General features: G+C 42.4%; 1 protein-coding gene across 4 annotated transcripts in view; it reads left to right on the plus strand.

The window, feature by feature from the left end:
• The first annotated feature begins 392 nt into the window (after window positions 1-392).
• Window positions 393-13,200, plus strand: part of ranbp9 (RAN binding protein 9) — a 21,637-nt gene continuing 8,829 nt past the window's right edge. For 2 of the 4 annotated variants that reach the window (XM_035670250.1, XM_035670253.1), the window contains exons 1-5: window positions 394-1,062; window positions 4,057-4,168; window positions 6,662-6,714; window positions 9,810-9,977; window positions 11,859-11,881. In XM_035670250.1, the coding sequence (XP_035526143.1) occupies window positions 846-1,062; window positions 4,057-4,168; window positions 6,662-6,714; window positions 9,810-9,977; window positions 11,859-11,881 (573 nt within the window). In that variant the 5' untranslated portion in view covers window positions 394-845. Of the gene's footprint in view, window positions 1,063-4,056; window positions 4,169-6,661; window positions 6,715-9,809; window positions 9,978-11,858; window positions 11,882-13,200 lie in introns of all 4 variants that reach the window. The other 2 variants (XM_035670251.1, XM_035670252.1) reach the window with 2 other exon arrangements.

Below are 13,200 nucleotides of genomic sequence, written 5' to 3' on the forward strand. Positions count from 1 at the left end.
AACTGTGAGCGTGCCTGCCGCGTCATCACCGTGCGCCTCTGTCTCGGTATTTTTATTTTTTTTTTAAATAAAAATAAAAGTAAACAAATTAAAAAGCAGTAACTTAATAATAATAATAATAAAAATAAAAATAATAATAATGGGTGATGAGGGCAGAATACTGATGATGATGACTCACTGGCTGTGTATTATAATGTATTCCTGCTCCCCTTTAACCCCTATGATAAGTGAGTCCTGGTCCTGGTTCTGGTCCTGACTCTGGTCCTGACATCCTGTCCCTGCACCTCTGGTCCCGGTCTGGTCCCGGTCCCGGTCCCGGTCCACCCCTCCACCGTCTATCTGCTGTTGATCCCACATTCCCATAAGAAGTGAGTGGGGCCGCTCTCAGCCAATCAGAAGAGCGGACGCGGCTCCGACAACAAACAAAAGACGGAGCTCAACATCCGTCAGTAGCTCCGTCTGCGACAACAACCGACAACAACCGCCCTTTACAGCCGCTCTCTCCCGAACCAGCGCCGCAGACAGCCCCCTTCCACTGCCTGCGTCTGTGTGGGCTTTGTGTCCGCTAATGTCAACCTGAGCGATCGCTAAACCAGGTTAGCTGACCCGAGCTTACCCGAGCTAACCCGAGCTAACAGCTCTGGGTGCCTCAACAGCGAAGCCAGCTAGCCTAGCCTAGCCTAGCCCAGTCTATCTTTGCCTTGCTTAGCCTAGCCTAGCCTAGCCTAGCCTAGCTGAAAAAAAAAAAAACAACCTCCTTTCTCTTTTTAAAAACTTGACACACAAGTGGCGCTGGTTTGTTGCTGACAAGCCGAGTCCGCTCCACAACAGCTCGTGTCGCAGCCATGTCCGGGCAGTCGTCGGGCTGTGGCTTTCTAATGTCGGTGGTCGTCCACGGAGACTCGGCGCTGAACGAGCAGGAGAAGGAGCTCAACCAGCGGCTCCGGAGACTCTACCCGGCCGTGAACGAGAGCGAGACCCCGCTGCCGCGCTCCTGGAGCCCGAAGGACAAGTTCAGCTACATCGGGCTCTCTCAGAACAACCTCCGGGTGCACTATAAAGGTACCGACACACGCTCCGGCGCTGCACTTTTATTTTATTTATCATTATCGCCCCCTTTTAGCTTAGCTTTAGCTGCTCGCTGTGGGCTAAAAACAAAGTGGGCTCGTAGCTTCATCAGCAACAACAGGACAGAGGACATCTTGCAACCCGACCAGCTGGCGAGGTGGATCCACAGCCAGAACCGGACCCACTGGCCCTTTACCTCCCCCCGCCTCTCCTGTGTCAGTGTGTCGTTTAAAATATAACAAATGAACATTATTTAAGGTGTTTCTGGGGCTCGGTGCTGAGGCTAATGCAGCGTTATGAGGTGATTAAAAGGCAGATTAATCTCCTGCAGAGGAGCTGAGAGGCTTCCAGGGAGGGTGGTTATCGATGACAGGGCAGGTATTGGTGGGTTAGGTGTCTGCTGCTCAGGGTTTTAATATGGAGGGACATTCAGGTTGCCTGGCAGAGCTTTTTAAAAGGGGTTTTTCTGCTGCAGGCCTACAAGAAAAGGCTAAAAAAAAAGGTGTAACTGTGCTTCCTGGGTGTGTTTGTGTGTCTATTCTGGCTCTTTACTATCTCTTCCTTGTTATAACCACAGTGTTTTATCTCTGTTTACCCCCCTGTAGCAGGTATGAAGGTGACTCTGTAATTTAATGATTTAAACAGTGTAAACTTTAACATGAAACTCCCTGCAGAGTCTCCACAGCAACATCTGGGATTAAATGGTTAGTTGTGTTAAGTGAAAAGCACATTTTGTGAATCATAGTATCTATAATTATCAGTCATTAAATGTCCTTGTTGTTTACCCATTTAACAGGATCCTCCAGTAGTTATTTACAGTAAAACTAAATGTACAAATACTGCTAAAGTGTTATAATACGATCATAAGGACGAGAACTTAAATGATTGGTTGTTTAATCTGCGTCTATTTTAATAATCCATTAATCATGTCTCATGTCAGTGGCAGTTAGTTAAAGATAAATATGTCCTTCTACTTTATTAACAACAATAATAATAATAATAATAATAATAAACTGAATAACTTGTCTTTTAGGAGTTAGTTTTGTCAGAAAATTGAGCATTTTCCACATTTTCTCTGCGATTATATGAACCAGACAATTAATTAAAGACTGAGAACATTATCAGTGTTTACAATAAATGTCATTTGGATCCCAAGAACTTCATAAATGAGGCTTTCTGGGTCATTTATTGAGAGAACTTTACAATAATGGCTGTATTACCTGAGAACAACACTGACTCTACAGCGGGTGGTAAACGGATGAATAAGCATTATTAAGAGGAATATGAGATTACACAACATTAAACCGACAGTATTAAGGGATCCAGGGTTGCAAAGTCTAAATAAAACAACAGATCTGAGTTTTGAATAGACACAATAAGGCGACACGAGATTAATCTGAAGCACTTTTAGGTTAAATGTTAATCATTCAGCCCTTTTCAAAGCAAAAATGTTAAACATTTGCTGTTCCAGCGTCTCAAAAATGAGGTTTTGCTGCTTTCTTTGAGTGTTTAGAGATGAAGAGGTTACTCAGACTCTGGGTTCATGGAGGGCCTCAGTCAAACCTTAAATCCAGAAATAATCAGTGGATTCATTGACCCTGAAACCAGAGTTTTTAAATCTACTTCTGTTGGTGAGATTCTTCCTCCTTCCTCACCTGAATGCTGTTTTCGTCTGGCAACCATTTTGTCACAGGAACATTTGTGAAATGGAGGAGAAAAGTTTGATTTGAGTGCGTTTGTCCTCGATGTTCCTCAGCGATGTCACCCAGAGATCACTCATTAAAGCTGCTTCTGTGAACGGACTCCCGGTCGGGCCTGAACACCGGTTATTAAGCAGCTACCGTTTAAAAGTGTGTCATCTGATTGGTGAACATTTAAACTGATTATTTCTTGTAAACAACAACCGTTTGTTTGTATCACAAACTGATCTGGTTTCTAGATGTAAACAGTCTGATAAAATGAGGGTTTTCCAAGTAAACGGCTCGTTTTCTGCAGAAAGAGCTGATATTAGTCACATTTAGAGATATATTAAGTATCTCCAGGTATAATCGTGACATTCAGAACTTTATTAATAACAACACTTGATGTAATAACCACAAACTGCTGCTAAGTAACAGCTGCCACTGGAAAGATTTGTGATATCTAACCCATAATAATAATAATGCTGCTGACAATGTAGCTGCTTCAGAGCAACCTCAATAATACTCGAGGGTTTTCATAAGACTGCCTGTATGTAATCATCATGGTTTGAGGTCTTTTTTTATAAATCAAGCCCCTCCTCACATTATATTCCACCTCAACACCTTGTTTCATGTATAAATGTCAAAATGAGACATGAGTTATGTAACTGTTAACACAAAGTACGGCTTATATAAATTTACCTGAGGAAATATTGGGACAGTGGCCTCGTTCTGCTTCGGGCTGTTTTCCTCTTCACACTGCAGCATTATGTTTATCTGTGTACGGGTTAGGGTCTCATCCAGTTCAGTTTTCAGTATCCATTCATCTGTCAATCATTTCCTGTTCATTCATTAGTTGTTTGGTCCATAAAATGTTGATCACCATTTCCCCAAAGACCCATGTGATGTCCTCAAATGTCTTGTTTTGTCCACAACCTGCAGATATTCAGTCAGCTGTCACCAGATTGTGGACATTCTTATTAAATAAAAGACTCTGAACAATGAGTTATCACAATAGTTGGGGCTGAATTTATTAGTTGACGACACCGGACGATGAGTGTGCTTCTTATTTGATCTGAGGGTTGTGGGTTTAATCCCCTCCTCATACTAAACGTCTGCACACAGTCCTCGGCTGTGCTCCGAATTAAAGTGAATCAAAATGGACGATGAAAGACGAATCAGAATATGTGGTCATCAGTCTACGTTGCTGTGTGTCTTCAGTATCTCTGTCCCTCTTTATGACTATAGATTGATCCACTCACTCAGCTGTAATCACGCTCTTGTGTCTGTGTTTTTCCCTCTCCTGAAGGTCATGGAAAAACCCCCAAAGATGCGGCGTCTGTACGGGCCACCCACCCCATCCCAGCAGCCTGCGGGGTCTACTACTTCGAGGTGAAGATCATCAGCAAAGGCCGAGATGGGTAAGGACGCAGGACGAAGACCGCAACGTTTGATTTACAGCACTACATTAGCAGCTTGGCTCCTGGGATGGCAGTGTCTGTTTCTGCAAGACTTAAGTCCAAAATAACACTTTTTTCTACATGTCGAATCGGCCAAAATGAAGGCCGACGACGGCACGGGACACACCGAACCGACTCGAGTCACTGACCTCGCCCCACTGTCCGACGACGGCCGACGGCCAATAATAATAATAATCGGGTTGGTGTGCGGAGGCCTTTACACATCCATGACACAGACGAAGAGCAGAGGAGAGAGAGAGAGATGGAGACAGTGACGTAACCGTGTTAGATTTTTGTAGGAGGTAGCTCGGGGGGCTAAACGCACACTGCCCAAAGGTTGACGCCCAAAAACAACCCAGAACTCAGTGACCGCCACCGCCACACACTTGTAGTGGGTCATAAGTGATGATTGAGAGGCTTTTAACACGCTAACAACCCTGTGATGGTTTTAACACAACAGAAAACTAAATGGGAAGCATGAAACTGGAGGGACAACTCCTCTACAGTTTTCTTCTGGTGTGTGATAAACTTTAGCCTCATGCTGATCCTATTTATGGCTTAGAAACTGAAATACAATAACTAAATAAGATGCTCGTGTGTGGCACTTTTTCACACATAAGAGTGTGCAGAGAGAGTGTTAACTTGGTAATAATAAAAACAATCCACTAGTCTAATCTGGATTTACACACACTGACCCTGAAGCAGTGTGACTCACTGACACTAGCTGCTTGTTGTTAAGACATAAAGTTACATAAGCTTTTAACCAAATCCACATAATGTACAACACAGCTGTATATCGGAGTTTAATACTTGTTATAAACTGGCTCCTGTGAGTTAGGGTGAGAGGTAGAGCTAAAACAGGTTGTCTCCTCATTCACTTTTAATTCAGAAATCATGTAAAGAAAAGATCCCACAGGCATACCTGAACTTCTTATGAACTGTCTTTGAGCAGGCTGTCATATTATAATGTTAATATCTAATCTGAATCCAGGGTAGCGATCAGCCAGCTGTAGTTACATTGGGGTAACTCTTCCATATGGATGCTGATGTAATGTTTGTAGGGAGCTCAAACTGTAAATCCCTATGAATCGTTTCATTAAGCATTATGATGGAGTCATTAGTTGAGTTTATTCAAGTGTTTTTGAGAAATTTACATCAGGAATCTGCATAAGACAGAAAAATCTAATAAAGTGAAACCGTGATTAAAATCTTCACCGGGCCAGAGGGCAGTTTGTGATCCTACATTGAGACTTCAGTCATCTAAAGGGCCTCGTTTTACAGTGGAACAGCCGCAAGTCACTTGAACACTCGACCCTCCTTCACCCAAGATGTCTTGACTACTTCTATTGTCTAAAAGAATTCTCCACATTTTATTGGATTCTGTCATGTGTAGTGTGTGCAACGGTTAGAAAACAGAAATAAAATGAGCTCATTCAGTATTTGAATCTAATATTAAAACTAGCAGCTTGTTAGAGACGAGAAGAATACAGCTCATTAGTCTCGTTAGCATCACTTATAAGATATATGACTGAGTTCCTGTCACACTCACCTGTACCTAGAGCTTAAATGCGAGGCAACCGTACAGACAAAATATGTTGGGGAGCATCAAGATGTCCACGGTTTTTACCTGGAAATACACCAAACATGGCAGCAAAGCAGAATTCTTGATCAGATCTTTAGAGATGAGCCTCGCCTGTACAGTGGAAGAGCTGTAAGTCAGTTTCCAGCAGGCTTCAAAGAGTTTACAGGAAGTCACAGACATGTTTACATCCTGTTAGATCATCTGTAGGCTGCCTGTAGTTTTTAGACCATATTCTGATGTATCAATATTATTATCAGCCACTCAAGATGTGATTAACAGATTAAACCTTCATTGCACAACACGAGACATTAAACAGCTACAATCTACAGTTAAATAAGCAGAAACCTCCGTGGTTCTGGCAGTCGGTGGAGAGCAGATACGAGACCTGGCTCTAAAAACGGTGTCCGCCTTTATCTCGTGAGGTTATCGCTGCCCACGTGTGCACGATGTCGGAGCCATTCAGCATCATCTATTCAAACACAATGGCTGCTTGAGAGTAACAACCACATGCACTCATTCATCAGTGGATAACACTAATTTGATCTTTAATTTGAGATGTTCCTGCAGATTATTCCATTCCCAGAGTCCATAGTAAGTTTACAAAGCACTTGGAGGAAGGTACTGGTACCAGAGCGGAGACAGAGACGTTACAGAGACACGCTAGAAGTTTACCCAGTGTGGATTTTATATGCTAACTTTACATCTTAAATATTACATGATAAATCTGAGCACTTTAACTGTGATCAGGATGTAAGAATAGTATCCAGTGTTTCCTTTTGGATGTGCACTATTACAACCTCACAGACTCTAAGTGTGATTACTCTTTGATATTTTAAATGTTGTCTCAATAACCCTCACTGTCTGTTCCACAGGTACATGGGCATCGGCCTCTCCGCTCAGGGTGTAAACATGAACAGACTCCCTGGTAAGATGACACTTTGTATGTGTTTGTTTGGTGTCAGTGTTTTAGGGTGTGGTGAGAGGAGTTTCTGTCTGTGTGTCTACTGTAGATCACACCGGAGATCTTTTAACTATGTTTGTGTGGGTTTCATTTAGTCTGAACGTATTCTCTGGTAGATGCACCATTGTCTCTCTGTTACCTGACTGCATGTTTTCTTATTGTTGAGAGGCTGATGTGCAGGTCTTCTACACATCTGTGTTGAGCATGGAGCGGACGGACAAATGAATGTGAACAACAAAGATCCTTCCCATGGATTCAAGACTTGATGTGTATTGTACACTTCTGATGCAGATCAATGACGACAGACTGTGTGGAAATGACGTTTCCTGATACATTCACCTGAGGGTTATAGCCTACTACACTTTTGGGAGTTGGGCAATGTGTGTAGGAATATTTTGAAGCTTTTCTAGGAGTGAAACAGCTCACATTTCCCTGCCGTTAGACTGTTAAAGGCAACACACCGCCAGGTTTTTGATGAGGATGTCATATTTATCATACTTCACATATGCTGTGGGTTTCATTTGAAGCTTCTCAAATGAAGTGACAAAACAATAAAGGCAGTCTCTGTTTATATCAGAGTTAAATCTGTCTGTGTAAATATTGGTTAAGTAACAAGAAACTGAAGTACAGAAATGGCAACAATAAGTTTGAGGCGCCGCCTTTTCTCTTGTAACACATTGTGCTGCACGTGTTCATTGAACTAGATGCAATAAGCTACTTAGCGGTCCTATTAGCTGAGTCTACCCAGACTGAGAGCTAAAGGATGGGGACTATCCTTGACTATACAGGAGCTGATACTGGAGAATGAGCACCAGGACTGGAGCTGGTTCACAGCTTTAGACACCAGTTGATTTACAGCAGCTCTGACCTGGAGAGAGACCGCAGAGGCCTGACTGCACAAGGACTGAGGTTGTAATTAGCCAAATCTTTAGTCATCCCTAGAAACAATACGTCGAAGGAAAAGGTTTTTGATATTTTGAGAAATCTATTTGTACTTGTGTCTGTCGGGTAAATATGTAGCTACTGCCAGCAGCTGGATAACTAACAAAAACAGGAAATGTGGAAACGGCTAGCCTGGCTGTGTCCTGACTCTGAAGTTACTGCTAACAATATATTAGTTTAATACTTTTTTAAAACTCTTTTAAAGTAGTTATTGGCCTCAAAAATCCAGCAAGGTTAAGTTAGTTTAACATGGACACAGATACATTCATATACTTTCAGAGACATATTGTTAGTACTTTCATTAAATATGGTATTTTAAACAAATATATATTAGCAACAAAGGACAGACAATGTGCGCAGTTGAAACTCATAGCTGATCACCATAGCGACGCAACATGAAACTGCCGTCATCTTCCACGCGACCCAAACAGGAAGGGATGGAGCATATCGAAGGGGTGATTCTCTGACCGATCATCGGTTTGCAGTGGTTTTCACTCCCTGTTTAGTAACTGATCAGCCTGACTGGAAGCTAAACTGAGGTGATGCCAAAAAAGTACCAGGTACTATCCACAACCTTTTATAATGGAAAACCAGAGAGGAGGAGGAGGTTGAGTCGGACCGTACCGTGCAGTGGAAACGCAGGTACCATGACCGGTACCACTAAGACAGTGGTGGTAGATGTGGAGCCAAACAGGAGTCTGAGAACTAGACTCGCCCAGGAGCTCCAGTCTCTTCGTACAAAGATAACAGGAGGCCCAGAGCGAGCTGCAGAGTCCCCGCTGATGGATAGATGCTAATGAAAATTGGTTAATTGTGAGGGACTGTTGCCAAACTGCTTCAGAGTCGAGAGCTCTCTTCCAGTGATGAATGTGGCGATGGCAGGATTACCTCTGATGAGGATCCACTTGGTTTCTAATGTTAAACAGCCCCGAGGCAGAGGATGTTTCTGTCTCCCCTCTCTCAACACCAACACATGACATTTTACATACCTAGTATGTTGGAGCTTTTACAACTCTCAAAGTATTAAGGGAAGTATCAAAGACAAAGGCAGGACTCTTTTCAGATACATGGCTTTGTTCAACTGTGCATTTTCCTATTATGCTCCCAACAAGTGATATTTACTCAGGTTAATGTGTAGTCAAGATGGAAATTGGAGCCAAAATACAAATAATCTCCAAATTCAGAGAGCCTCTTCTGAGTCGTATCGTTCTGCAGTCACAGTGAAAACAACAAGCTATCCCAGTGACTTAAAGTCCCAGTTCCTAGGTTTTAACTCCTCATAGTGTCTATCAGCAGTCAGTCATGTGTCCCTGAGCGGGGCATCGAACCCCTGCAGGTCACGCTTCACAGCCCCTGAGTGACAGCTTCTTGTTGCAGGTCTCCGTCATCAAAAGACACCAGTATTTACTGGAGCTCTGGAATAATGACAAAGCAATTCTATTTTTGGCCTGGCTACGTTTCCAAGTTTTACAAAGCAAAGCTTGGTTTTCTAACTAGGGGTTTGTTTGGTACTGTTGCAGTGTTCCCCCCCCAAAATATGGCTCAAACAGGAGTTCACTTACTTGTATTACAGTGAAATCATAAGCATGACGACACATTAGGTGTTTTTGTTGACCTCTTTCTATAGTCCGGCTCTTGTTGTTGACAGTTTTTGGTTGACAGTCTTCTTGAGGAGACAGGGAAGGTTAGTTGAAACTCTTCTTCAGGTTGATTCACACATTCACACAGCATTTGAATTAGTTTGCAGAGGGTTTGGTTACAGCCCTAAAGTCCTCCATGGGAGTCTGGCTCTGTGGAATTCTTTGGTCTGTATTATTCGTCACAAATGTCAGGAGTTTTGTAAACACTAGATGGAAAAAGTTAATAGGTTTTGCTCTTGTGACATCAATTCCAGTATGTTTCCACTCCATTCATGTTTGCAAGGGACAGCTTGTGTCCATGTTGCTCTCTGGCCTTCGACTCCAGTGTGTCTGTGTGTGTGTAGTATGTCTGTATGTCTGTAGTATGTCTGTATGTCTGTGGTTTGAAATGTAGTCTAAGAATGAACCATCTGTTGTGTTATTACACCTCTTCACTGCCTGCACAGCGCTCTTATTCTGACACCTCACGTCCCTCAGGTTGGGACAAGCACTCATACGGTTACCACGGAGATGACGGCCACTCCTTCTGCTCCTCCGGCACCGGGCAACCCTACGGACCCACGTTTACAACGGGCGACGTGATTGGCTGCTGCGTTAACCTCATCAACAATACCTGCTTCTACACAAAGAATGGCCACAGCCTAGGTAAGAGTCTCAGAAACCAAAGCCTGTTCTATTGTATGGGCCTGTGGTTTAACCTGCCTGTGCAGAGGTGTTGTAGTGTATTTGTGTTGTATAGCTGCAGCAGTTAGTCAATTAATCAAATGGTTGTCAACTTCTTAATAAAAAAACTGTTTATTTTGGTCATTTCAATTTGTCAACACAAATCAGAGATGATGCAGTATAAAATATATGCACTTTTATACATTATACACAAGTCCCTGCAAAAAGAAATCACATACACGAGTGTTCACATTTGTCAATTATTATAGTATTACACATTTTAATTTCCTTTTCAAAACTATTAAGCAAATTAACGATATTGTTTTTTTAAGGAACATTTCACTGATTTGATTTCAGCTTCTCAAATGTGAATATTGTCTGGTTTCTTCAGTCCTTAATGGCGGTAAAATTAATCTTTGGGCTGTGGACACATTTTATTAATTAAGAAAACGATTGACCAATGAATCGATTAATGGAAATAATTGTTGCAGCCTTAATTAGTATTGAACACTTGAATGAACAGACGGGTGACGGGTGCATTAGAGGGCAGCGTAACTTATTTAAGTAACTTTTACTGTCCTACTGAAATGGAACTTCATTTATTGTCTGCTACAGCAGATTTAAATCACTTATGTTCTCCTTTTGAGAAATTAAGATTTTATATATTTATTGATGCTGCCCTGTCCATTAGTACAGCCAATCAAATCTGGCATAAAGCAGTGTCGTCAGCGTTATTGTATGGTAGGCAGACACAGTCACACTGAGCCAATCAGCAGCCGGATACACAACACAAGAGCCACAGACTCTGAACAACAACCCACATTAGCTTTGGGCTGAAATCTCTTCCTTATCTAACATAAACAACCAACATGAACACACATCTTGTCCTGCACCGTAGCTTGTTGAACAAACAAACATTGACCAGGGGAAGAGTGCACAGCTACCGTCTGTTTGCAGGCTAGTTGACTAATTAGCTGCTCAGCATGTAAACTTACCTGCAAACATCACTGTGGTCTGTTTAGATGCTGCTGTGCTCCTTTACGCCTCAGGACCACTGACACACTGTGTGCCCAATGCTTGTAGCTGCAGTGCAAGTTAGTTTACTTTTTCTCCCGCTCCCCGCCGACACCTGGAGGCTGCTGTCAGTGAAACACGCACACTTCCCTGCAGCCGGCTGAAACCAAAAGGAACATTTCCCCAAAGACCTTCAACATATTTTGACATTCCTTTTGAGTGCAAAAAGGGATGCCAGTGTGATTGCAGTTGGACTTAAAATATGTAGCTTTTCAGGGTTCCTCAAAAGGCAACAAAGCGTAAATTCCAGACAAAGAAGCGTCGAGGGACCCTCATGCTCACGAGATACCAGGTTGTCTGGAGAAATCAAGTTGCCAGAGGAAATCTGAGGCTTTGTTTACTTGCACTGTAGTAACCTGGCTACTGGTTAGCCCACATTTACATGAAGCTGGTCGCTCATCACATTTCCTCCCCACTGCATTGACTGCATGACTTCAGCGGAAGTTCCAGCGGGAAAGTTTTTACTTACAAATGATCGACTGTTCAACGGCACAAACCGGCGTATTTATGTATTGTAGTTTAGTCTGAAATCAGATGGAATTACTTTGAATACAAGGGTGCTTAGAGTCACAGTCCTTTCTTTTGTTGCTCTGCACTGTATAAACCAGGTTCTCCAGTTAAATGAAGCCATGTGAACCAGGTTTGTGACCCAGATAATTGGGTAACATTTAAGAAATCAGGTTACTACAGAAAGATGATTGTAACCAGATTACCTCAGTACCTGTAAACACACTCACAGCCTCCTGGTGTGTGTAGAAATTAAAAGCATTTTTCTCTTTTCCTCTGCAGGTATTGCCTTCACAGACCTACCAGTAAGTACCCACATTTTATCCACTCCTGTGCTGTAATCTATGAAGTTTCCATGATTAATCATAACTGTAGCACACAAGGCTATTTATAGAAATGAGGTGTTTGATTTCCTGCAGAATATCCATTATAGTCAAAATGTTTACGCTATGTAAAATTGATCGGAGGCTGGAAATCGTGTGAACTTCAGTTGTTAATGGTCAGGGAGTTGGCGGTTCTGTGGATGGAAAGAATGGGACACGTGGAGGAGAAACAAGTCTGGACACCTGAAATCAAGACATTGTAAAGTGTTTTAATAGGTTACATGACATTGCTTTGAGGTGTTGCATTCAGCATGGTCTTCATATCATTTTAACAGATGAATTATATTAAACATTCACCCCCTGGGACACAAATGTATCAGTACGAATGAAATGATTACATTTATTCTTCATGTTAGCTCTGTGCTCAGCTGGTCGTCATCAGAGAGTCGCTGTTGCTGTTCGCTGACTTTCTTGCTAGATTTGTCGACTTTTCAAATCCTCTTTATTTCTAAAAAGTTGCAAGCGACAAATTTAGCAACTTATTCAGATCATTGGACGACATGAAAGCTCCCCGCAAAACATCTTCATTGCCCTCTGGTGGCTGACGAAGATGGTCAGTAGTGTACTGTTTGTCTGGAGATCGTATGTGACCAGGCGAGCCGCCACTGTTTCCTGCTACGGACGAGTCAAAACTGCGCAGCCAATGAGAGCAGCTCAACTGGCAGTACGTCACCTCCACTGGCTCCGTGTAACTCACAGCGTCCACAAACACAAACAAACCAATGGGTGGCGCTATGATAGGGTCACACTTCACACCGTCTCTCTCAGGATCTCTGGATTACAGTTTACCTATAGTTTGTAAATATTGAAATAGTCTTATTTTGTCCCTCCCTTTGTACATTTGTTTTTAGTCTGTAGTGAGTTTGGGATTACTTTGTTAAATAATCACAATGTTCACTCCATGTCTACTGTTGGCTAACATGTTTACTATATCGTATTATACGATAACCTGTCAGATTGTGTTTACAGCTTGTTTCTGCTGCCCTCGAGTGGCCAAAAAAATGAAACCTTAAAAGCTCTGTGTCTAAACAGGACATCAGTTGTTTTGCTTTGTGCTGTTGTAGCTCAGTGTCTCCCTCCCGCCTGTGAACCCCTCCCACACCAATGGGCATTAATTCTAATGACATTCATGCATGTATTAACTGCATCAACATGTGAGGGAGACGCTTGTTTTTAGGGGTTTTTCCCTTACTTGTGTGGTAGCAAATGAAATCGGAGGCCGTTTTTTTTTTTTTTTTTTT

This window comes from Morone saxatilis, unplaced genomic scaffold (assembly GCF_004916995.1).
Source record: "Morone saxatilis isolate NCDOM2014 unplaced genomic scaffold, NCSU_SB_2.0 Contig23, whole genome shotgun sequence".
In the NCBI taxonomy this organism is placed as follows: domain Eukaryota; kingdom Metazoa; phylum Chordata; class Actinopteri; family Moronidae; genus Morone; species Morone saxatilis.